We start from the raw sequence: 25,368 nt of genomic DNA, 5'->3' as shown, positions 1-25,368 counted from the left end.
GAGTGTGTGTGTGTGCCTGCCTGCCTGAGTGTGTGTGTGTGTGTGCCTGCCTGCCTGCCTGAGTGTGTGTGTGTGCCTGCCTGCCTGCCTGAGTGTGTGTGTGTGCCTGCCTGCCTGCCTGAGTGTGTGTGCCTGCCTGCCTGCCTGAGTGTGTGTGTGTGCCTGCCTGCCTGAGTGTGTGTGTGTGCCTGCCTGCCTGCCTGAGTGTGTGTGTGTGTGCCTGCCTGAGTGTGTGTGTGTGCCTGCCTGCCTGAGTGTGTGTGTGTGCCTGCCTGCCTGAGTGTGTGTGTGTGCCTGCCTGCCTGAGTGTGTGTGCCTGAGTGTGTGTGTGTGTGTGCCTGAGTGTGTGTGCCTGCCTGCCTGTGTGTGTGCGCCTGCCTGCCTGCCTGAGTGTGTGTGTGTGCCTGCCTGCCTGAGTGTGTGTGTGTGCCTGCCTGCCTGAGTGTGTGTGTGTGCCTGCCTGCCTGAGTGTGTGTGTGTGCCTGCCTGCCTGAGTGTGTGTGCCTGTGTGTGTGTGCCTGAGTGTGTGTGTGCCTGAGTGTGTGTGCCTGCCTGCCTGTGTGTGTGCCTGCCTGCCTGCCTGAGTGTGTGTGTGCATGCCTGCCTGAGTGTGTGTGTGTGCCTGCCTGCCTGCCTGCCTGCCTGAGTGTGTGTGTGCCTGCCTGAGTGTGTGTGTGCCTGCCTGCCTGAGTGTGTGTGTGCCTGCCTGAGTGTGTGTGTGCCTGCCTGCCTGAGTGTGTGTGCCTGCCTGCCTGCCTGCCTGCCTTAGTGTGTGTGCCTGCCTGCCTGCCTGCCTGCCTGAGTGTGTGTGCCTGCCTGCCTGCCTGAGGTGTGTGTGTGTGTGCCTGCCTGCCTGCCTGCCTGAGTGTGTGTGCCTGCCTGCCTGCCTGCCTGAGTGTGTGTGCCTGCCTGCCTGCCTGAGTGTGTGTGCCTGCCTGCCTGCCTGAGTGTGTGTGTGCCTGCCTGCCTGCCTGAGTGTGTGTGTGCCTGCCTGCCTGCCTGCCTGCCTGCCTGCCTGAGTGTGTGTGCCTGCCTGCCTGCCTGAGTGTGTGTGCCTGCCTGCCTGCCTGCCTGCCGGCCTGAGTGTGTGTGCCTGCCTGCCTGCCTGCCTGCCTGAGTGTGTGTGCCTGCCTGCCTGCCTGAGTGTGTGTGCCTGCCTGCCTGCCTGCCTGCCTGAGTGTGTGTGCCTGCCTGCCTGCCTGCCTGTGTGTGCCTGCCTGCCTGCCTGCCTGCCTGCCTGCCTGCCTGTGTGTGCCTGCCTGCCTGCCTGCCTGTGTGTGCCTGCCTGCCTGTGTGTGCCTGCCTGCCTGAGTGTGTGTGCCTGCCTGCCTGCCTGCCTGAGTGTGTGTGCCTGCCTGCCTGCCTGAGTGTGTGTGCCTGCCTGCCTGAGTGTGTGTGCCTGCCTAACTGCCTGAGTGTGTGTGCCTGCCTAACTGCCTGAGTGTGTGTGCCTGCCTGCCTGAGTGTGTGTGCCTGCCTGCCTGAGTGTGTGTGCCTGCCTAACTGCCTGAGTGTGTGTGTGCCTGCCTGCCTGGTGTGCCTGCCTGCCTGCCTGAGAGTGTGTGCCTGACTGCCTGCCTGAGTGTGTGTGCCTGCCTGCCTGCCTGAGTGTGTGTGCCTGCCTGCCTGCCTGCCTGCCTGAGTGTGTGTGCCTGCCTGCCTGCCTGAGTGTGTGTGCCTGCCTGCCTGCCTGAGTGTGTGTGCCTGCCTGCCTGAGTGTGTGTGCCTGCCTGCCTGCCTGAGTGTGTGTGCCTGTCTGAGTGTGTGTGCCTGCCTGCCTGCCTGAGTGTGTGTGCCTGCCTGCCTGTCTGAGTGTGTGTGTCTGTCTGAGTGTGTGTGCCTGCCTGCCTGCGTGTGTGTGCCTGCCTGCCTGCCTGCGTGTGTGTGCCTGCCTGCCTGCCTGAGTGTGTGTGCCTGCCTGCCTGCCTGAGTGTGTGTGCCTGCCTGCCTGCCTGCCTGCCTGCCTGAGTGTGCCTGCCTGCCTGCCTGCCTGCCTGAGTGTGTGTGCCTGCCTGCCTGCCTGAGTCTGTGTGCCTGCCTGAGTGTGTCTGCCTGCCTGCCTGCCTGCCTGCCTGAGTGTGTCTGCCTGCCTGCCTGCCTGCCTGCCTGCCTGCCTGCCTGCCTGCCTGCCTGAGTGTGTCTGCCTGCCTGCCTGAGTGTGCCTGCCTGCCTGCCTGCCTGCCTGAGTGTGCCTGCCTGCCTGCCTGCCTGCCTGCCTGAGTGTGTCTGCCTGCCTGCCTGCCTGCCTGCCTGAGTGTGTCTGCCTGCCTGCCTGCCTGCCTGCCTGCCTGCCTGAGTGTGTCTGCCTGCCTGCCTGAGTGTGCCTGCCTGCCTGCCTGCCTGCCTGAGTGTGCCTGCCTGCCTGCCTGCCTGAGTGTGCCTGCCTGCCTGCCTGCCTGAGTGTGCCTGCCTGCCTGCCTGCCTGAGTGTGCGTGCCTGCCTGCCTGCCTGCCTGAGTGTGCGTGCCTGCCTGCCTGCCTGCCTGAGTGTGCGTGCCTGCCTGCCTGCCTGCCTGAGTGTGCGTGCCTGCCTGCCTGCCTGCCTGTGTGTGCCTGCCTGCCTGCCTGCCTGTGTGTGCCTGCCTGCCTGCCTGCCTGAGTGTGCCTGCCTGAGTGTGCCTGCCTGCCTGCCTGCCTGCCTGAATGTGTGTGTGTGCGTGCCTGCATGCCTGCCTGCCTGCCTGAGTGTGTGTGTGTGCCTGCCTGAGGGGTTTGCCTGCCTGCCTGCCGGGGGGTGCCTGCCTGAGTGTGTGTGTGTGCCTGCCTGAGTGTGTGTGTGTGCCTGCTGGGCTGCCTGCCTGCCTGAGTGTGTGTGTGTGTGCCTGCCTGAGTGTGTGTGTGTGCCTGCCTGCCTGCCTGAGTGTGTGTGCGTGCCTGCCTGAGTGTGTGTGCGTGCCTGCATGCCTGCCTGCCTGCCTGAGTGTGTGTGTGTGCCTGCCTGAGTGTGTGTGTGTGCCTGCCTGAGTGTGTGTTTGCCTGCCTGCCTGCCTGAGTGTGTGTGTGTGCCTGCCTGAGTGTGTGTGTGTGCCTGCCTGAGTGTGTGTGCCTGCCTGCCTGAGTGTGCCTGCCTGCCTGCCTGAGTGTGCCTGCCTGCCTGCCTGAGTGTGCCTGCCTGCCTGCCTGAGTGTGCCTGCCTGCCTGCCTGAGTGTACCTGCCTGCCTGAGTGTGCCTGCCTGCCTGAGTGTGCCTGCCTGCCTGAGTGTGCCTGCCTGCCTGAGTGTGCCTGCCTGCCTGAGTGTGCCTGCCTGCCTGAGTGTGCCTGCCTGCCTGCCTGCCTGAGTGTGCCTGCCTGCCTGAGTGTGCCTGCCTGCCTGCCTGAGGGTGCCTGCCTGCCTGCCTGCCTGCCTGAGGGTGCCTGCCTGCCTATGTGCCTGCCTGCCTGCCTATGTGCCTGCCTGCCTGCCTGCCTGCCTGCCTGCCTGCCTGCCTGCCTGCCTGCCTGCCTGCCTGCCTGCCTGAGTGTGCCTGCCTGCCTGCCTGCCTGCCTGCCTGCCTGAGTGTGCCTGCCTGCCTGCCTACCTGCCTGAGTGTGCCTGCCTGCCTGCCTGCCTGCCTGAGTGTGCCTGCCTGCCTGCCTGCCTGAGTGTGCCTGCCTGAGTGTGCCTGCCTGCCTGCCTGCCTGCCTGCCTGCCTGCCTGCCTGAGTGTGCCTGCCTGCCTGCCTGAGTGTGCCTGCCTGCCTGCCTGAGTGTGCCTGCCTGCCTGAGTGTGCCTGCCTGCCTGAGTGTGCCTGCCTGCCTGAGTGTGCCTGCCTGCCTGAGTGTGCCTGCCTGCCTTAGTGTGCCTGCCTGCCTGCCTGCCTTAGTGTGCCTGCCTGCCTGCCTGAGTGTGCCTGCCTGCCTGAGTGTGCCTGCCTGCCTGAGTGTGCCTGCCTGCCTGAGTGTGCCTGCCTGCCTGCCTGCCTGCCTGAGTGTGCCTGCCTGCCTGCCTGCCTGCCTGCCTGCCTGAGTGTGCCTGCCTGCCTGCCTGCCTGAGTATGCCTGCCTGCCTGCCTGCCTGAGTGTGCCTGCCTGCCTGAGTGTGCCTGCCTGCCTGAGTGTGCCTGCCTGCCTGAGTGTGCCTGCTGCCTGCCTGCCTGCCTGAGTGTGCCTGCCTGACTGCCTGCCTGCCTGAGTGTGCCTGCCTGACTGCCTGCCTGCCTGAGTGTGCCTGCCTGCCTGCCTGAGTGTGCCTGAGTGTGCCTGCCTGCCTGCCTGAGTGTGCCTGCCTGCCTGCCTGAGTGTGCCTGCCTGCCTGCCTGCCTGCCTGCCTGCCTGCCTGCCTGAGTGTGCCTGCCTGCCTGCCTGAGTGTGCCTGCCTGCCTGCCTGCCTGAGTGTGCCTGCCGTGCCTGCCTGCCTGAGTGTGCCTGCCTGCCTGCCTGCCTGCCTGAGTGTGCCTGCCTGCCTGCCTGCCTGCCTGAGTGTGCCTGCCTGCCTGCCTGCCTGCCTGAGTGTGCCTGCCTGCCTGCCTGCCTGCCTGCCTGCCTGCCTGCCTGAGTGTGCCTGCCTGCCTGCCTGCCTGAGTGTGCCTGCCTGCCTGCCTGCCTGAGTGTGCCTGCCTGCCTGCCTGAGTGTGCCTGCCTGCCTGCCTGCCTGCCTGAGTGTGCCTGCCTGCCTGCCTGAGTGTGCCTGCCTGCCTGCCTGCCTGCCTGCCTGAGTGTGCCTGCCTGCCTGCCTGCCTGCCTGAGTGTGCCTGCCTGCCTGCCTACCTGCCTGACTGTGCCTGCCTGCCTGCCTACCTGAGTGTGCCTGCCTGCCTGCCTGCCTGAGTGTGCCTGCCTGCCTGCCTGCCTGCCTGAGTGTGCCTGCCTGCCTGCCTGCGCCTGCCTGCCTGCCTGAGTGTGCCTGCCTGCCTGCCTGCCTGCCTGAGTGTGCCTGCCTGCCTGCCTGCCTGAGTGTGCCTGCCTGCCTGCCTGCCTGCCTGAGTGTGCCTGCCTGCCTGCCTGCCTGCCTGAGTGTGCCTGCCTGCCTGCCTGCCTGCCTGAGTGTGCCTGCCTGCCTGCCTGCCTGCCTAAGTGTGCCTGCCTGCCTGAGTGTGCCTGCCTGCCTGAGTGTGCCTGCCTGCCTGCCTGTGCCTGCCTGCCTGAGTGTGCCTGCCTGCCTGCCTGCCTGAGTGTGGCCTGCCTGCCTGCCTGCCTGAGTGTGCCTGCCTGCCTGCCTGAGTGTGCCTGCCTGCCTGCCTGAGTGTGCCTGCCTGCCTGCCTGCCTGCCTGAGTGTGCCTGCCTGCCTGCCTGCCTGAGTGTGCCTGCCTGCCTGCCTGCCTGAGTGTGCCTGCCTGCCTGCCTGCCTGAGTGTGCCTGCCTGCCTGCCTGCCTGAGTGTGCCTGAGTGTGCCTGCCTGCCTGCCTGCCTGCCTGCCTGAGTGTGCCTGCCTGCCTGCCTGCCTGCCTGCCTGCCTGAGTGTGCCTGCCTGCCTGAGTGTGCCTGCCTGCCTGAGTGTGCCTGCCTGCCTGCCTGCCTGCCTGCCTGAGTGTGCCTGCCTGCCTGCCTGGTGCGCCGCGCCCGCCTGCCTGCGTCAGTGCGTGCCCGCCTGCCTGCGTCAGTGCGTGCCCGTCTGCCTGCCTGCGTGCGTGCGTGCCCGTCTGCCAGCGTCAGTGCGTGTCTCCGTGCGTGCGTGCCTATGTGCGTGCGTCTGCCTGCCTGCCTGCGCGTCTGCGTGTTTCTGTGTGCCTGCGTGCGTGTGCCTGCCTCCGTGCGTGCCTTGCCTGTCCGTGCGTGTCTGCCTGTCCGTGTGTGTGCAAGCGTGTGTCCGTGACCTTAAGCTGGGTCTTACTGTGCCATATGGTTCTGATAAGAACGTCTGTGTCCCGTAGCCCTGTCATATCCTGCTTTCCCAGCCAAGGGGATATCCCAGGGCACGGTCACACACAGAGGAGTGAATACCCTCTATGACATCATACCATTTCATTTCCAGTACACAGAGCAGGGACACTCTCACTTTGGTACTGCTGCCAACACAGTACAATACAGGGCAAGTCAAATTGTATTGAGGAGAGTTTCAACTTCTACAGATAGGCACCATTGGTTCATATGAATCGTGTAGTGCCTTGTTTCCATGGAAACCACATCACTGATAGTGAGAGAAATATGCAGTGACCAACATGACCAAAACACTGAAATAGCAGTTATTACAAATAAGCTAATAGCAGTCCTGATAGGCCATGTGGTAAAACATTATCTCAGTAACCTGTACCCCAGCACATTGACTATTTTCTTAACTCTTCTTGAACTGCACTGTTGGTTAAGGGCTTGTAAGTAAGCATTCCATGGTAAGGACTACACTTGTGGTATTCGGCGCATATGACAGTTTGATTTGACATGTATTTTATGTTATTAGCTTACTTGTCAGGGACTATGCACAATAAGTGGCAGCAGGTAGCCTAGCGGTTTAGAGCGTTGGGCCAGTAACCTAAAGGTTGCTGGATCGAATGAGCAAGGCAGTTACACCCCAACAACAACTGCCCTGGGCACCAATGACGTGGACGTCGATTAAGACAGCCCTCTGCACCTCTAAGATTCAGAGGAGTTGGTTTAAATGTGGAAGACGCATTTTGGGTGGGTATGCATTTAGTTGTGCAACTGGCTAGGTATCCCCTTTCCAATAATTATTGCAATCGTCTCCTGGGCTCCAAGGTCACATATCCAGGATCAGTGGAAAAAAGATTTAAGCCCCAGAATCCAGCTCCTATCTCATCTCCTAAAGAACAGTGTAGGATCTGGGCCACAGACACACTGGGGCAGCAATCACAGCGGTTATTTATCAGTCTAGTCATTTTTCTCATTCACATTATTCAGTTTGTTACTCCGTTACTGTTGGATGAGGACTGAGGAGGCCCAAGGTAGGTAGATTGCCACAGAAGCTTTCAGTACTGACAGAGGAGGGTTGTTGTTCTTGATGCTCGATCTATCCTAGAGAACCTGTATGTCACCTGAGCATCCAGCACCGCATAGAGCTAGCCATCATAGTCAGGTTAGACCCTAGACTGACTAGATAGATACATCGTTTGCAGTGTCTTTAAATTGATAGATAACCAATGTTATTAGCTAGTCACTGTTCATTTTGAAATGGTCTGAGTACGACTTCCTGTTGTCTAAATGAGCAGTTCCAGACATGACTGATCTGTAATGTTAAAGACCTTCTCAGCTGGAGTAGATTTCACGTGTTTTGTAAAGTACTCTCGGCATAAACGGAACACACACACCCTCTAGAAGCAATAGCAGCAGATGTTCTGAAGGGAAAATACTCTTATTTTTTTTTTTTTTTTTTTTGACAACTGCTTCATTAATTTTTAATCGTCCAGATTTAATTGACTTTAAAGTCGAGTAAAGCCTGGACAGGAGGGAGTATTTTCCTTAGTGTGTGTGCGACCTGACCGCTCTAGCCAATCTCCTCCCTTCTCTCCATGGTTACTATGGTTGTGTCAGGTCCAGATGGCAAGAGATACAGAGATATTGATGTGAGGAAAGTCAAAGGCTGTGTGTCTGTTTGTAACCTCCTCAGTGGTCCCAGCCAGTGTGACTGGAACAACAGACCCCTGTGACAAGCCAATCGATGCACTCCCATAAATGAACTACATCAGATCCATTCCACCTGTTATCACCGCTGCAACCAGAACAAGAGCGAGAGGAGAGGGCCAGATCGCATGCATGTAACACACATACACACACACACACAGGAGAGAAGGGGCAGATCCAAGGCTACAGTAGAACCCCCACCCTCACCACTGGGCTGCCAGTCTAAAAGACCTGCCAGCATAGCCAAACCCTAATTGTTCTGGGCTGGGCTCTCTACACAGGAAATCAATACATTAGCACAGACAAAGCAGAACTCTGGGCAACACAGTAGTCTGATCACAGGGAAGGACAGACAGACATCAAAACAAAGTTTGACCTGGGAAACAACTTGCTTTCTCATTCTCGCTCGCTGTTTCCCCCCCCAAGTCTTAGCCTTCCACTAATGGTGTGGTTAGTGATATGCTATGTATGCCAGGATTACAGACTGGTAGCTTAGGGTATAGTTTGGTCCCAAGGTCAGTAAACACAGGAACCAATGCCTGCTGGAAAAATAGAGAAGGAAAGAAAGGACTGAAAAAAAACTGCTGTGTGACGTTATGTGGTGGGAAAGCCCTTAGTTGAGTGGTGCTACAATTGAATGGGAGCGTGCGTGAGTGTGTTTCCCTCTGCGTCAGCGGCCCGGGGCGGGCACGTCCTTCACCTCTCCCATGGCCCTGTACAGAACTCTGGGAAACCCTGGCACAGAGTTAATGTATACTCTTTGATGATATCCTAGCCTACATTAACCTGCTTTATCTATCCCAACTCTTTTCTCTCTCCAGATGTTTGTGGTGGACAAGGTGGAGGATTCCAGCTGTGATGTCCATGAGTTCTCTATAACTGGCTCAACCTATGCCCCTGAAGGGCAAGTGTGAGTGTCCCCTCCTGCCTTTCTTTGTATTAGTGTACAGAGTGCAAATTACTGTAAGTGTGATTTCAGGTTACAACTCGTGGTGACTGTGGAATCAAAGTGGGAAACACGCACACGCACCCATGCATACACAAACTAACAAACACACACACACACACACACACACTATGATGTATATCTCCTACACTTCCCAGTAAATTGTGTGTTGAGTGTGGTCCAGAGTCTGAAAACACTGAGCCCCAGAGCAAAGTTAAGGCTGGCCATTGTTAACCCTCCGCCAGACAAACACCTATTTTTACAGGCGGTAGTGGAAAAGCCTTGGTCCCACCACGACTACTTTCATCTGGCCGGCCTGCTGTTAAAAGCCCCCTAACCTCCTTTTTTCCATTTGATGTAAAGTGTTTCTTTGAAGTCTCTTTCCTTCCCCATACCAACTCCCATTCCCACCCCCAGGTCCCATAGGTTTACTCTGTTTTCCTCTGTCACAAATGGTTAACGGCTCTGGGGAAGTTTAGGGAGAATGCAAATGATGTTTTCCTGAAGCATGTGAACTTTTTCCACGATAGAACAGATAGCACAGGCAGGAAAGGACACCGAAATGTGACGACTACTAAAATAGTCTCACTGTGGAGAAATCCTAGAGGAATAGAGGACAAATAGCTCTGACTAGACCGAGAGATGGGGAGAGAAAAACACGGCGAGAGATGAGGAGGGGTGTAGCTGGGCCAAAGTCATAGTGTCCCAGTTCCAGACTTGATCTCAGTCCTTCCCTTCCTGTATAATGTCAGTATAACCTGATTGACAACCTCCTCTCTCGCTATCTGGAGTACCCACTCTAGTCTAATTCCCCAAATGACTACCTGCAAAGGCCTCTACCCAGAACCAGATCTTCAGTCTTCATCCCTTCTGCTTTTCATTAGAAAATTAAATACAGAAAGTAATGTTATTGAGAGCACATTCCCTTTCACAATAACAACTTCAGTATCAACCTCTGTCATGATTTTGAAATGCTGAGGAATTTATTGGTAACACTTTCCACTCACAGCCCCTGTCATCCTGTATACGGTTTGAAAATGACAGTTTGTCATTGATAAGCACCTAAATTGGAACGCAGTGGTTGTACAGTAACATGCTGTACATGTCAGAGCTCAGGTTCTCCACTTCGCAGCTCACGTGACAAGATGCCCCCATCCCTCCCACTAATTGGGATTCTTTTGCACATTTGTTTTAGTCTCAGTGAGGGAAATGCTGTAAATCGAGAAAAGTTTGTGTTCTGAAAGATGAGACTGAGTTATAATAAATACAGTTTTGATGTCATACAAGCAAACCACACCGGAAGTCCAAATATGTACCTCACATTTCCATATTTGAAAACTCATGTAATTTACAGTATCAACGTTTATGATCGCCATGTTTGATCCACAGTTACAAAGATGATATGCGTTATATCCTGGGTCGCCCTGAACAGAATGAGCTTATGTTAGTTGTATTGTGAAGGAAATTAGCTGTGGAATACGCACTTGAATGCACTCATGACTCCATTCACTACAATTCCAATTGTTTGTCTGAAGTGTCTTTGAAAGCCTAACACTGTAAGGTTGGATTTTCTAACTTAGTTAGCCATGTTGGCAATGGAATAAGCTTTCAAATGATGCCCACCTGGCAACGATTGCAATTTATAATGGAACGTTTTTGGATTGTGTAAACTACAGTAATTGTGTGATGCTTGGGACTCGGCTGTGTTCCAAACAAAAATCTAGTGTGCTTGCTGATGTTCCTCAATGGCAAAGCTAGGAGAGCTTATAAAAGCACCTTATAGTTGACGGCTCTTTCCTTGAGTCATAAAAAGTGTATTGAAATCACTTGGGAACTGTGCACAGTTTGGAGAGGTGTGTGGCCACTGAGACACCAGTTAGACTTCTCACTCAAACCCTTGTAATAGTTTTTTATTTTTATTATTGTGCACCTAATCCAACATTTCAGTGAATAGTCTTATTATGTTACTGAATGTACAGTATCCAGAGTGTTTTCAGATTTCATTATTGACAAATGCTGTGAAAAGTACAGTAAATAGAAAATCAACAGTGTAATGTTTGGTTTCAGTCTTGTTAAGGGAACTGGTTTCCTCACCTTTGGTCTGATAATTTCCCCATAATCTCAAGTGTTCTCTTTCAATTGCTACCATGGTTATGCATATGCTTTTTATAGTTCTTCTGGTTCAAACATTTAAATGTGGCCCTATCCATATAGGCCAATTTCCACGAGTGTAAAGGGTTAACTACTATGATCTCATGATGTCTTACCATGCCAAATATTCCCCTTCAGACTGTTCACTCGTTACAATTTCTCTACTGAAGTTGATTAAAACATCATGATTATATCCAATATAATGCAACATGATGATACTGTGTTTTAGAAAGGTGTATGAAGTCCTTATCACTGTTCTGGTTGGTTTGTGGGTGTGAAACTTGTTCTCTACTGAGATGTTATGAAATCTCAGGCTGGCATGCCATGCAGTGCAGTGCCATACAGTGTGGGTTGTTGTGTGGGCTGTTGCTCTACAAGCAACTGTTGCTGCCTCTACTGGGCTGTGTGCCATGTGGTCATGCAACCAACCAGCCACCGCTGCTGCTCCCAACGCACACACAAACACGAGTTGTTCCATGTCATTTCAGATTGATCTGAAACGGGTAAGATTGGCATTCCTAAAACATTATTTTGTTGAAATTTTATTTATAGTTAAATAATCAATAAATATAGTACTCAACATCCAATTTGGACCAAACTTCTTCCTACCAATGAGTAAGACATGAAAAATTGTCAAAAGCCACCCACGTACCCTCCACACCCAATGCCAATCCCACCCCGACAACCAGTATACAGTATCAGTTTTCAAGTAGTATAAAGCTGTGGCTTGGAGTATTGCTTCTTCATACTATGTATTGTATTCCCTGTGAATCTGGTGATGTCCCCCCCCACACACACTTTTCAGAGAATATTATAATTTTAAGTTACTAGTAATATTTATCTAAAAGGAGTGTAAATGTACGAGGTTTTGCCCACTAGATGCCACTGTTCCTGCTATACCTCCACACTCTTATCCATTTTTTCTGGTCTATTTTCTTTATTGAATAGATCACAGCATTTCCTTTCAAACTTTGTGTAGAAAACCAATAGATTTGGCTCATGATGAAAATTAAGTGTGTTGTAGTATTTTGCACTATTTATTATGATCTCAATTAGCCGCTGCACTCTTCCTGAGGTCCAAACAGAGAACATAAATAAAATCATAATATACAAAACACTACAGTACTACATCATTTCCTGCTCCTTCCTCACTCTTCATAAACAAGAGAGAGCTCCTGCCCGTGCAAGGCCACCCACCTACGAAATACAAGAAATTATACAGTGCAAATTAAAATACAAAATATATAAAAATGTCTCTCCACAGTCCCCGTTGTGCCGTAAGGTGTTTTTTTTTTTTTTTTGCTCGCTTGTTTTTGTTTCTGGTTTTATTGCTAGCTTGAGTTACCTGGGCTGGCAGAGTTACATTTAGTCATGGCTCTATTTAGTACTGTGTGCTTCCCAGCCTCTGTTCTTGACCTTGGAACTGTGAAGAGACCTCTAGTTGCATGTCTTGTGCTGTGCCGATGAGTGTCTGAATTGTGTGCCAACTGCTTGAACAGACAAGTTGGTACCTTCAACACTTTGCACACTTCGTCCATGATAAAGCATTAGCGCCAGCCTTTTGCTTGTTACCCATTCTAAAACTGACTAGGAGCTCTATGTTATGGGTGTCATTTATATTACTGTCGTTACCGACATACACTGAGTATACAAAACATTAAGGACACTTGCTCTTTCCATGACATAGACTGACCAGGTGAATGCAATGATCACTTATTGACGTCACCTGTTAATAGGGTGACCACCTGTCTCTGATTGTGGACATTCTCTCATTTTGGCCATTTTGTCCCGCAACCAAACAATCATGTACCGTATTTGATAAACAAATTCAAACACCACACAGAAAGAGTCCGACATTCCAACCTATCTCTTGGGGTCACGTTGCACTTATGGGAAGATGTATATCATAACGATGTGGCACTGGTGATATTCTGCCAAATGCAAGACGAGACGTAGGCCAATTTCATAAGCCTTATTGTCAACCAATCACATTTCTCAAATCCTTTCCGGTTCAATTACAGCTAAACTTGGAGAGGACAGTTAGTCCTAACTACTTACAAAAAGCATGCTTCTGATGCGCTACAGAAGTAGGCCTAAATAAATAGCCGTATTAGACTGAAAGAACTAAGGTCATTTTGTCTAACTTGAGGCTCTCCATGGTTATTAGTTGCTCATTCAACATATTTGCTGCTTCTTCTCTCGATCCTGTTTTAAGTCTCCCTTTGTAACTGTTTTAGACCAACCAAACATTTTTCCTTGGTCAAATATTCCCAGATTTTCATAAAACAGACACACGTGATCTCATTTCTGCATCACCAAATTTTGCATTAGGCAAAAGAGTAGGCTAGGTGTGCTTCAACTAGCTCGTTTGGTGCAGTGGGAGCAGGGGCGTAGTGCTGCTGGCGTGCACCGACGTGTTGCTCAGCCACTTCTCACAATGGTGCTTGTTTAGTGAACTTAGATCAAAGCAACTGAATCAATTTCTTAAAGACCACATAATGATTAATTAGTATTCTACATAACAGTAACAAATATAGTAATGTCACTGTTACATCGAAACACCACCTCATTTCTCATTTAGATTTTAGGATGGTTAACTGAAGTCACACTTTTTCCTCATGTGGCCAAAACTCAACCTTGCGTGCCACTAGGCAGAATGTGCTTGGATTGAAACAAAATACAGGAAGGCTAGGCTTTAGTTTTAACACCACCTGTTCTAATTTGTTCATGGAACAGTAATTCAAGCTCTAAATGCATATTCCTATGAAACTGATTGAGATCAAATGGCTGGCATGCAGATGCAGTTAGTTTGGAAGTTTAAACGGTAAAACGTGATATAGAATTCACGATTGACAGTGATGGTGGCCTATTTTGAAATGAGGTATCATTTGCAATTGGAGGATACATTTTTTGCATGTTCTATAATGAGATTCAATAGCCCCCCCCCACACACACACACACACACACACACACACACACACACAAAAACAACAAAAGTAATGTAGGCTACGCTGCCACGTTAATGTCCCGCAAAATCATCATGTCCCACATTTGGGTGATTTTAAATGTGGCCACCCTATCCACTTCAATCAGTGTAGATGAAGGGGAGATAGGATTAAATAAGGATTTGTAAGCCTTGAGACATGGATTGTGTATGTGTGACATTCAGAGGATGAATGGGCGAGACAAAAATGTATGTGCCTTTTGAACGGGGTCTGGTAGTAGGTGCCAGGTGCACTGGTTTGAGTGTGTCAAGAACTGCAATTCTCCTGGGTTTTTCACGCTCAACAGTTTCCCATGTGTATCAAGAGTGCTCCATCACCCAAGGGACATCCAGCCAACTTGACACACCTGTGGGAAGCATTGGAGTCAACATGGGCCAGCATTCCAGTGGAATGCTTTCGACACTTTGTACAGTCGATGCTCTGACAAATTGAGCCTCTTCTGAGGGCAAAAGGAGGGGTGCAACTCAATATTGGGAAGGTGTTCCTAATGTTTTGTTCACAGTGTATTTATGAAATCTTAAGACACTGGCAGTTACACAACTGGATGGGTTAGATACAGCTTGTGTGTACAGAAATCACATTGTACATTTCCTCCATTATTAGTTATGAGCGTGAATTAAGGTGTGCTAGTATTTAACAAATGTGTTTTGGGGGGGGCTATTTTAGGGTTACAATTAGGGTTTGGGGTTAAGGTTAGTTTAATGGTTAGAGGTTAAGGAAAATATCATTTTGAATGGGAATCAATTGTCTGCTCCCACAAGGATAGAAAAATAAATGTGTGCGTTCTCTCCCAGGTTGAAAGGGGACAAGGTTGTCCAGTGCGGAGACTATGATGGACTACTGGAGCTGGCCACTGTGTGTTCCATGTGCAACGACTCCTCACTGGACTACAATGAGGTCAGTGCTGACACACACACACACACACACACACACACACACACACACACACACACACACACACACACTATGTTTTTGTGAGTCATTAAGGCACTCTTCTGCAGCTCGACCCTCTCTGTTCCTGGGCTTTCACCCTGTTTTCCTCAGTGGTAAAAAGCCTTCGCTCTGAGCACCTGTGGCACACACACTGAGCCGTAGACATGGCTACACATCTGTTGCTGCCTTCTCCTAGGTTTGACTGATGTCATCATTAATGTTGAGTTGGACTAACCTCCGTGATACACAAATGAGTGCGTGGTTGCTATGCAAAGCAGACTCCACTCTAAGAGAGAGGTTTTGTGCCAGTAAGACAAGCTTGCAAATTTCTTCATAAACTTAGCTATGTATACAAATTAGGTATTACATTATGCCGAATGCATGAATGATAACGACACACACACACATCCAAGCCTCCTACAGTAGCTGATCTAATTTTACTCTGTGTGATTCTGTTTCTCTAGTTCTCTGATTGCTTTTCTCACCTCTGTCATCACCACGGTGTCATGGTAACCATGCTGTGTGTAAATGAAGCCAAGGACACAGCAGTTTAATTACAAGCTATTCAAACACCGAGAACAAACTGTGATTGTTTCCCAAAAAGACTCGTTGTAGAACTGAATTAGCATGCCATTTTGTAAAAGTGTGGCTTTCCCAACTAGAGATAATGGATGGAGGAAGGAAGGAAGGGAGGGAGGAGGGAAGGGACGATAAAGGTAGAGCAGCTGTGTGGACAGAGTGGTGTGAGATTAGTGGACCCTGATGGCGGTGGAGGGCAGTGGGGGTTTATTGACCATGTTGTGTTCAGTGGGGCAGACAGGCACAGTGTGGGCAGGGCTGTGTCCTATTAAAACACAGCGGGCTCCACCTACTCAAGTCATAATAATATACAGTATAATAATAAAAGCTATTGCATCCATTTTACGTATGGTTGGTCCCGGGAATCAAACCGACTATCTTGGCATTGCAAGCGCCATGCTCTACCAACTGAGCTACAGAGGACATTACATGGCAGGTCAGGTCAGCCAGCTATGAAACCACACCACTCACTCTCTATGACTCAAGTCATCGAATGAGAACTAGAGAAGGTTGATGTGAATGACTGAGAATGCACTCACTAATTGACGTGCACGCACACACACCTTGGTTAGTCAGACTTTTAGACATCACATCAGTGCTTATCAGAGGTGGGACCAAGTCATTGTTTTACAAGTCACAAGTAAGACTCAAGTCTCAAGTCCTAAACTTTGAGTTTCGAGTCCTAAACAAGTCATAATGTGCTCTTTACCAAATGTAATACCATTTAATATTTTGAAGAAGAGTAATAGTTAGTATATTACATTTATGCAAATCATGAATGCTTTTAAAAATATCTATATATTTATTACTTTCCAAATAAACGTTATATTTCCATGGAAGACCCACCCCCCCAATAGTGATCGACTATCGAGGATCGCTATGGGGCGCAATCGGGCGACGTAGGCTTGTACACAATCGCCCAACCTTGTTTTAGGAACAGCAGTAACATCAGGCAGGATTTAGGCTACCAACTGCCTAGCCAGTTGTAGCTCAATCTTGGGTGTAATGATCACGTTCCCGCATTTACTGACTGTGTGGAGGCTCATAGATTTAATGTTACGTTAGTCTACATGATACATTAGTAAAGTAATAAAATATATAGCTGTCGGCTATATTAGCCACGACTTACCGTTCTTTGTGCAGCTTCAAATGTCGAATAAAGTTGGAAATTGTTGCGCCTCCGTCTAATTTTCTTCCTGCATGTTTTGCAAGTTGCAATCCGTTTTTGTTGATACAGTGTCGTCTTTATATTTGAAAATAATAATTGTGGGTATCATCTTTCCAAGGGCTCCATCTGAATTCACCCGTCAACGTTCCTCTGCACTGCCACGCACAACTTTTTCTCAGCTGGCACAATTTGATTGGCTGCTGTCCGATTCAAACTGTAATCCGTTAAATGAAGAGTTGATGCGCTGCGCACTTTTTTTTTTAATAGCATTTTTTATATTTGGGCTTGGGGAGGGTATCAAGTCAGGTCGAGTCATAAAGCTCAAGTCACGAGTCATTGGTGTTAAAGTCGAGTTGCAAGTCATCATATTTGTGACTCGAGTCTGACTCGAGTCTGACTCGAGTCCAAGTCATGTGACTCGAGTCCACACCTCTGGTGCTTATTAAGAAAATCCTTCCAATGTGACATTAAAAACTGTATCTTATGTTTCACTGAGACTTGACTGAACAACAACAAGGATTGTATAGAGTGGGCTGGCTTCTCTGTTTTTCAGCAGAACAGAGCAGCTACGTCTGGTAAGACAAGGGGCGGGGGTGTGCGTCTATTTGTCAATAACTGCTGGTGCGCAATGTCTAATATTAAAGAAGTGTCGAGGTATTGCTCGCCTGAGGTAGAATACCTCATGATAAGCTGTAGATCACCTCATGATAAGCTGTAGATCACACTATCTACCAGGATTTCACATCTATATTATTTGTAGCCTTCTATTTACCACCACAAACCGATGCTGGCACTAAGACCGCACTCAACAAGCTGTATAAGGCCATAAGCAAACAAGAAAATGCTAATCCAGAAGCAGCGCTCCTAGTGGCCGTGGACTTTAATGCAGGCAAACTTAAATCCGTTTTACCTCATTTCTACCAGCATTGTCACATGTGTAACCAGAGATGCATTCAAAGCTCTCCCTCGCCCTCCATTTGGGAAATTTTACCATAATTCTATCCTCCTGATTCCTGCTTACAAGCAAAAACTAAAGCAGGAAGTACCAGTGACTCGCTCAATGCAGAAGTGGTCAGATGACGCGGATGCTACGCTACAGGACTGTTTTGCTAGCACAGACTGGAATATGTTCCGGGATTCATACTTATTTCCCTCATTAAAATGCAAATCAATTTCTAACATTTTTGACATGCGTTTTTCTGGATTTTTTTGTTGTTATTCTGTCTCTCACTGTTCAAATAAACCTACCATTAAAATTATATACTGATAATTTCTTTGTCAGTGGGCAAACGTACAAAATCAGCAGGGGATCAAATACTTTTTTCCCTCACTGTAGTCACTTTACAAATGACATCAATTAACCTGTACTCCCATACATTGACTTGGTACCGGTACCCCCTGTATATAGCATCGTTATTGTTATGTTCATTTCTTGTGTTACTTTGTGATTGATTTGATTTTTGTTTTATTTACAAAATATTTTATTAACTCTTTCTTGAAGCATTTCACTAAGTTTTACACGTTGTATTCGGCACATGTGACAAGTGGCTGTGTTCGGAATCTGTCTTGCCTAGATGTCTTACATACTTTATACTACTTGTACCACATACAGTCCACTATTTTAAAACGCACAGAGTAGTCACACCTAATGCAATAAGCAACAAATATCAACATACTAGACTCATCCATACTGAGAATGTAATTTAATGCACAATTGCGTTGATTCCAGTCATTCATTTTTGGATGGCGCATCACCTTGTGATTTTTTAAAAAAAAATTTTATCAGCTGTTGTCAGAAACACGTGGGTCTCAAAGGTGATTCTCCTCCTTAATAGGGTGCAGCGAATTCTACTAGATGAAAAGCCCAAATTAGTTTATCCTGGCATTTAAAGCATACTCAATTCTTTATTTTCGCATACCCGAAATGCCTACAATTTAGAACGCAAATGAGGGTATTTGAACACGGACAGTTTCTCCGTGCTTTTGACTAACTAATCCTCTCCCCTCTCCTAGGCCAAAGGAGTGTATGAGAAGGTGGGTGAGGCGACAGAGACTGCCCTCACTACCCTGGTGGAGAAGATGAACGTGTTCAAGACTGACATGTCAGGCCTCAGCAAGGTGGAGCGCGCTGGAGCGTGCAACGCAGTAAGCAGCTATGGAAAACATTGGGGGGTAGTGGGGAGGGATTGTGGATGGAATGTATACAGCACTTCTATCCATGCATGTTGTGTGTATTAGGCATACTTCATACTGCTCGCATATTCATTTCCAGTGCATTATTTAATTCTGTATCTAACATATTGTCATGAACACAGTGATTTAAACAACTGAACAAAGTATGGTAATGGGAGCAGGTACCTATTGGCTTTCAACGCATGGGACAATTATCTCCACTAAGATCACCTCAGCCTCTAGTTTAGCACTTAAATGGCTTTCTCGCATGAAATTGATTATTTAATGAAACCAGTTATTGCTCCATCAGTAGTCCAAATTGCATTGGTAACTGGCTGGCCTGCACTAAGAGTGTTCGTAATCCCCAGGTAGAACTTTATAATCACTCCAAGTAAATAGCATGTTCATAAATTAATAATTACTCCCACATTTGTAAATTTAGAAACCTAGTTATTCACACATTTATAAATCACTTTTAACGTATTGAATAATGATTCCTAAAATCATTCATAAGATGTTTAATATAGGTTATTTTAAACCATTTACTAATCGTTAGTTAAGTATTTTTGCGTGGCCTCTTCTAAAGTGTGGGATATTTATACTTGAGTGAACAGTGTAATTTCTCAGAAAAAGATGGACATGCCATTAGTAGACATTCCAGCAGTACCTGATGCTCCTTAAGGTCTCAAAATGGCCCCTAGAACATATCAATGGTTAAACAATAAGCACACAATACAGAGGATGTTTATGAAAATATTGTGAACACAAGCATTTCTTGGCAGGGAATTTCCTACAAAAACCAGTGTGGATTGCAGTCACTCCTTAGGACAGTCTAATTAAGCAATAAGGCACGAGGGGGTGTGGTATGGGCTGTTCTTATACACACCACAACTAAGTGCCTGGACACAGCACTTACCGTGGTATATTGGCCATATACCACAAACCGCTGAGGTGCCTTATTGATATTATAAACTGGTTACAAATGTAATTCGAACAGTAAAAATAAATGTTTTGTCATATACCACGGCATTCAGCCAATCAGCATTCAGGGCTCAAACAACCCAGTTTATAATCTCGGGTTAACCCATAACTAAAAGGGTGCGTGATTTAAATTCAGCTGTGTGATTAAGACAAGCTTGCAAATTTCTTCTTAGACTTAGCTATGTATACAAACTAGATATTACATTATGCCGAATGCATGAATGATAACAAAGATGCTCATGCACACAGAAATGAGTGGTCACTTAAAACATTTATAAAGTATAAATAGCCCACACTTGAGACGATGCAAAAAGTCTTAACTAATGATTAGTAAATTGCATTAAACGTCTTATGAATTATTAATAAATGATGAATTATTAATAAATGATGAATAAATTAACTAATCCATTATAAATTCTTTATTTGGATTTATTGTAAAGTGCTACTAACTGCCCTGTGGTGAATGCCCAATGATGGGCTCTGAGCTTCCATCTGTGCGAAATGATGCCTTTCCTCGTCTGACTCTGTCAACAAGTGGTGTGTCTTCTCTTCTCTCTGTCTTTGTGAATGACCAGCGACACTGTGACAGGTAGGCGTGAGAGTCTAACTCCCTGTGCTCTTGTCAATGACCAGCGGTTCCAAGTTTTTCCACTGAACCCCAGATAAAGTTCCATTTAAAATTCCCAACGGTCCCACGACAAAAAACCCTGTCACTGACACAAGTCGTCCTCGGAGGCTAGAGATGATAATATTTAGACAAGCCAGGGAGTTTATGAAGAGGTTAGCTAAACTTTCCAGCCCTCTGTTAGGGCTTTGAACAGAAAATAAATAGGATGTCGTTTCCTACTAATGCACTAGTTGTCGGTGAAGTGTGTAAGACGATGTTTAGCTTCCTCCTCTGCCGTCACTAGACCGACTCGACTCACGTTCCTCGTCTTTTGTTTTACGATGGGAGGAAGAGAGGGATTTTGGCTTAATATGGGATCAGTGTCTCAGTGGCTTAATGATGGGAAGAGGGGTCTTTTGGCTCAGTGGCTCTCTGTCTGTGAGGACATCTGTGAAGTGTCTATGGAGGCCTCTGGCATCATGTCTCCACGTCAGATGTCTGAGCTGGGAGGGAGGGAGGGAGGGAGGGAGGGAGGGAGGGGGGGAGGGGAGGTGGAGTGGAGTGAGAGTGAGAGAGCTCATGGGGACTGGAACGAGGGTGACGCCTAGTGGTACTTCATAACTAGACACTAGGAAATGGAAAGCGAGGGAAATGGGTCTCTCAGTATCCAGAAATGACAATGCAAACCTAACCAACCATTTCTGATTATTTACAGCTTGATCAGTATGATGCATGTTAGTCAGACATTTTGATGATTTTTAAGGATGTGAAAGCAGGGCTGTATACGTTCTATGTTAACCTTGCACTTCATTACAAGCTTATGCCTTAAGGCCTGGTTGAGTTGCACCCACTAAGTGGTCTCAGTGTCCCTTGTAAAATCAACATGTACCACCTGTTTGGCGCTAGAACTTACATAGACAGAGGGTCCTGTCTGGCCCAGATTGATCCTGGCACTTCATATACAGACTTGCTCAGTTGTGTCTGGTGCCTTTGGCTGTTAGAGTACCATCCATCCGGTGTCAAACACAGCCAAACCTCCCAGTCAGTCACCCATGTGGGCCCAGATCCACAAATCAGGAGTGCTGATCTAAATAAAGGTTAAATACAAAAATCTAGGATCTGTCCATATAATCTTATTCATTATGATCTAAAAGGCTAAACTGATAATAGATCAGCGGGTCTACTCTGAAAGGCTGTGTGGATATGGGCCATAATCTGATAGAGCCCCTTCCACCACAAACACAACACAGCCTCCCAGTCCCAGTCCAGAGTAGATAGGATGCTGGAGTGTCTCATCCATTATGTCAGCATCACAGCCAAAGAGAAGCCTCCCAGTCTCAGTCCCACACCTGGCCCATTAGAGCCCCCTCTATCAAAACAACAACACAGCCAAGGCAGAGTCCCCCACCTGGTACTGAGAGGATGACAGCTGCCCACTTACACGCCTGTCTGGAATAAACACCCTGTCTCTTTCTCTCTTTTGCGCTCTTCTTTTCTTCTCTCTCTCTCGGTATCTCGCTCTCTCTCTCTCTCTCTCTCTCTCTCTCTCTCTCTCGGTATCTCTCTCTCTCGGTATCTCTCTCTCTCTCTCTCTCTCTCTCGGTATCTCTCTCTCTCGGTGTGTCTCTCTCTCTCACCAGGTGATCAGGCAGCTGATGAAGAAAGAGTTTACTCTGGAGTTCTCTCGTGACCGCAAGTCCATGTCTGTGTACTGTACCCCCACTAGCAAACCAGGCTCTGGGAGCAAGATGTTCATCAAGGTACACACACAAACCCCTCAGTCAACAGATCTCTCACATGCTTTAATAATACATTTTCAGACTCAATGCATTTTCTGTGTAAGCCAGAGTGATAGGAGCTTGGATGTCCAAGTTGTTTTGCTGTCATTTTTTTACCTTGTGTGTCCTTTTGACCCCTGTACCCCCCTCTCCCTACACACACACACACACACCCAACCTTTCCACTCCAATCCCACAGGGTGCCCCAGAGAGTGTGATGGAGCGTTGCCAGTACCTGCGTGTTGGCACAGGGAAGGTGGCGCTGACCATGCCCCTGAGAGAGCAGCTGACCTCCCTGATCAGGGACTGGGGCACCGGTAGGGACACACTGAGATGCCTGGGCATGGCCACACGGGATTTACCACCAAAACGGGAAGACATGGATCTGGAGAACGCCACCAAGTTCGCTGAGTATGAGGTACAAGAGAGAGATGGAAAAACGTAGTGTTTGTAGGTTTCTGTGTGCTATGTCAGAGACAGGGCATGGATAGAACTGGGCAGGGAGAGTTATTTGTTTTGTTTTTATAGACATGTCCTATGTAAGGAGAGATCATCACCTTAAATACAATGATAATGATCATCATTTGTATGTGGTGAGCTCCCCCTACTCTGACACCCTTTATCTTGAGTTACATCCAGGTTGTATTCTGATGCCTGACTGGGTGCTGTTCATTCATCTGGTGCTCACTTTCTACTGTCTTCATTCATCGACACTCCCTCATCCTCTTCCTCTACCTGCCTCCTACCACTCTTTTCCTCCTCTTCTTCCTCTCTTTTCTCCGCATCCTCTCCTCGCTCACTCCAGACGGGCCTAACGTTCGTTGGCTGCGTGGGCATGCTGGACCCGCCCAGGAAGGAGGTGATTGGTGCCATCCAGCTCTGCGCCGAGGCGGGCATCCGTGTCATCATGATCACCGGGGACAACAAGGGCACGGCTGTGGCCATCTGCCGACGCATCGGTATCTTCGGCGAGGATGAGGATGTGGTGGGCAAGGCCTACACGGGCAGGGAGTTTGACGACCTACCCATAGAGTCCCAGAGAGACGCTGTAAAGCGGGCACGGTGCTTCGCCCGTGTGGAGCCAGCCCACAAGTCTAAGATCGTGGGCTACCTGCAGTCGTTTGATGAGATCACTGCCATGGTGAGGAGAGGGTTAATGCACAACACCACCCATTTGTCTCATTCAACTGCCTGGGAGCTCAGTGCCTCATTTCAGTATAATTTTGACTAGATCTTGATTGATGTTGACCTTATTTAATTTGTGTGCAAATAAATCAATGAATGCATAGTTCAAATGTTAGATCTAATTCTTTGAATAACTCACTTATGGGCCAATCTATTCTGACTTGGCTTGACAGTGAAGAGTTCTGCAATCTATCAAGTTTTCCCATCGCATGTCTAACACCCTATTAAATAATGAAATACTCTTGCTTTCCTCCACAGACTGGCGATGGGGTGAACGACGCGCCAGCCCTGAAGAAGGCAGAGATTGGCATTGCCATGGGCTCGGGCACGGCTGTGGCTAAGTCAGCCTCTGAGATGGTTCTGTCTGATGATAACTTCTCTACCATCGTGGCGGCTGTGGAGGAGGGCAGGGCCATCTACAACAACATGAAACAGTTCATACGATACCTCATCTCCTCAAACGTCGGCGAGGTCGTCTGGTAAGCAGAGATGCATACACTGCACACACACGATCACACATTTTCCTTTGTCAAGAATGCTGACTGTACGTTGTTTTCTTTGTATTTCTGATGTGTGTTTACTCTCTGTCTGAAGCATCTTCCTGACGGCCATCTTGGGTCTGCCTGAGGCTCTGATCCCGGTACAGTTGCTGTGGGTCAACTTGGTGACAGATGGTCTCCCTGCGACTGCCCTGGGTTTCAACCCCCCAGACCTGGACATCATGGACAAGCCACCCCGCAACCCCAAGGAGCCCCTCATCTCTGGATGGCTGTTCTTCAGATATCTGGCCATCGGAGGTGAGACACTGGTCTACTGGACACTGGTTATAATACAACAAGAGTTGCTCATTCATTCTTTTTTTATGTCATTTAATCTCGCAAGTCATAATCAAAGTGTCATGCTAGCTAGTTAGAGACTACCCTAATGTGACTTTCATTCCTAACATGGGGGGTTAAAACGTGATCGACCTGGCTCTCACTGTTGCTTGGATTCTGACTTCCTGCCTGACTGTCTGTCTGTGTGTTCCTGCAGGGTATGTTGGTCTGGGCACGGTGGGTGCTGCCACCTGGTGGTACCTGTTTGATGATGAAGGCCCTAATGTGACCTTCTACCAGCTGGTGAGTGGAGACGAACACACCATTACAATGACTTCATTAGGGTCCTATTCATTAGCCACCGGGTGCAAGAAAACAGACTGAAACAAGGAGGGACTGCTTGGACATGTCCAGCTAGTTAAAAAATATTTTTGCTACAGTGTGTCCTAATAAATAGGATCTAGGTCAACCCCTTTTCTCTGCTGCCTCTGGAAATGGATATTCTTCTCAGGAAAACAGTAACTTTTCAATCACCTCTTGTTTGTTTATATGTGTTTTCAATAGCATCCATCCCCAGAGGATTGTGCTTTATCACTTTAGTACAGTTCTGGGCTATATTTGGTTGTTCTTACGGTTAACCCCCGTTACCCCATCAGCTATTTGCCATGACGACAATCCCTGGGATCATACAAAGAGACAGAAATAGAATTCAGAGAAAATAGAGAGTTCACTGGAGGAGAATAAGACATGTGGTCTGAGGGAAATAGGAATGTTAGAGAAATAGAGGGAACAGAGGGAGGGAGGGAAGAGTGAACTGAGTCCAAGGGTCCCCAGAAGGAAAAATGTCAGAGAAGGAAAGGGGGAACAGAGAAGGAGCTGAGTCGAGGGTTTCCTGCAGCTGCTGCGGTGTCAGATCTTATCTGGGACCCAACACAGCAGGTCGCAAGGTTGGGTCACGCGCGCACAGTGCTTCGAGTCTTCTGGTCGTTGACTTGCATGAAGTCAGTCTTGTTCATCTAATGCCATGTAAGAAAGTTTGGAATAATACTCCAATGTGCAATGACTGTATCTAGATGGAATTGAAGAGAATTAAGTTGAATAGTGCAACACAAAGCCCATTCCACTGTGCTATCTTGTCTGAGTTGTGAAGCCTACCTCACCTCTCTCCTCTACCTCTCCACAGAGACACTTAAATCAGTGTATGCAGGTCAACCCCATGTTGGCTACATGCTGTGAAGCCTGCTTACCTTACTTCTGTCGTCTCTTCACAGAGACACTTTATGCAGTGCTCGGAGGACAACCCCATGTTCCAGGGTATCAACTGTGAGGTGTTTGAGTCCCGCTACCCTACCACCATGGCCCTCTCTGTGCTGGTCACCATAGAGATGTTCAACTCCCTCAACAGGTCAGTCGGCAGCATCTTGTACTTGGAGAGCAACATAACTATATGATTATACATGAATATCTGTTGGTCCATATCTGGTGCTCCTCTGTAGCACAGTTGATAGAGCATGGCACTTGCACTGCCAGGATAGTTGGTTCAATTCCTGGGACT

The 25,368-nt window shown here is 48.6% G+C and overlaps 1 protein-coding gene across 3 annotated transcripts in view; it reads left to right on the top strand.

The window, feature by feature from the left end:
- The window catches only part of LOC106567410 (sarcoplasmic/endoplasmic reticulum calcium ATPase 1), a 92,246-nt gene that overhangs the window by 53,648 nt on the left and 13,230 nt on the right, over positions 1-25,368 (top strand). For all 3 annotated transcript variants that reach the window (XM_014136608.2, XM_014136610.2, XM_014136609.2), the window contains 10 exons: positions 8,315-8,403; positions 14,390-14,492; positions 18,289-18,420; positions 21,676-21,795; positions 22,013-22,231; positions 22,619-22,954; positions 23,257-23,477; positions 23,593-23,795; positions 24,031-24,116; positions 25,085-25,218. In XM_014136608.2, the coding sequence (XP_013992083.1) occupies positions 8,315-8,403; positions 14,390-14,492; positions 18,289-18,420; positions 21,676-21,795; positions 22,013-22,231; positions 22,619-22,954; positions 23,257-23,477; positions 23,593-23,795; positions 24,031-24,116; positions 25,085-25,218 (1,643 nt within the window). The remainder of the gene's footprint in view (positions 1-8,314; positions 8,404-14,389; positions 14,493-18,288; positions 18,421-21,675; positions 21,796-22,012; positions 22,232-22,618; positions 22,955-23,256; positions 23,478-23,592; positions 23,796-24,030; positions 24,117-25,084; positions 25,219-25,368) is intronic.

This window comes from Salmo salar, chromosome ssa13 (assembly GCF_905237065.1).
Source record: "Salmo salar chromosome ssa13, Ssal_v3.1, whole genome shotgun sequence".
Lineage (NCBI taxonomy): Eukaryota > Metazoa > Chordata > Actinopteri > Salmoniformes > Salmonidae > Salmo > Salmo salar.
This window is presented reverse-complemented; position numbering and strand designations above follow the sequence as displayed.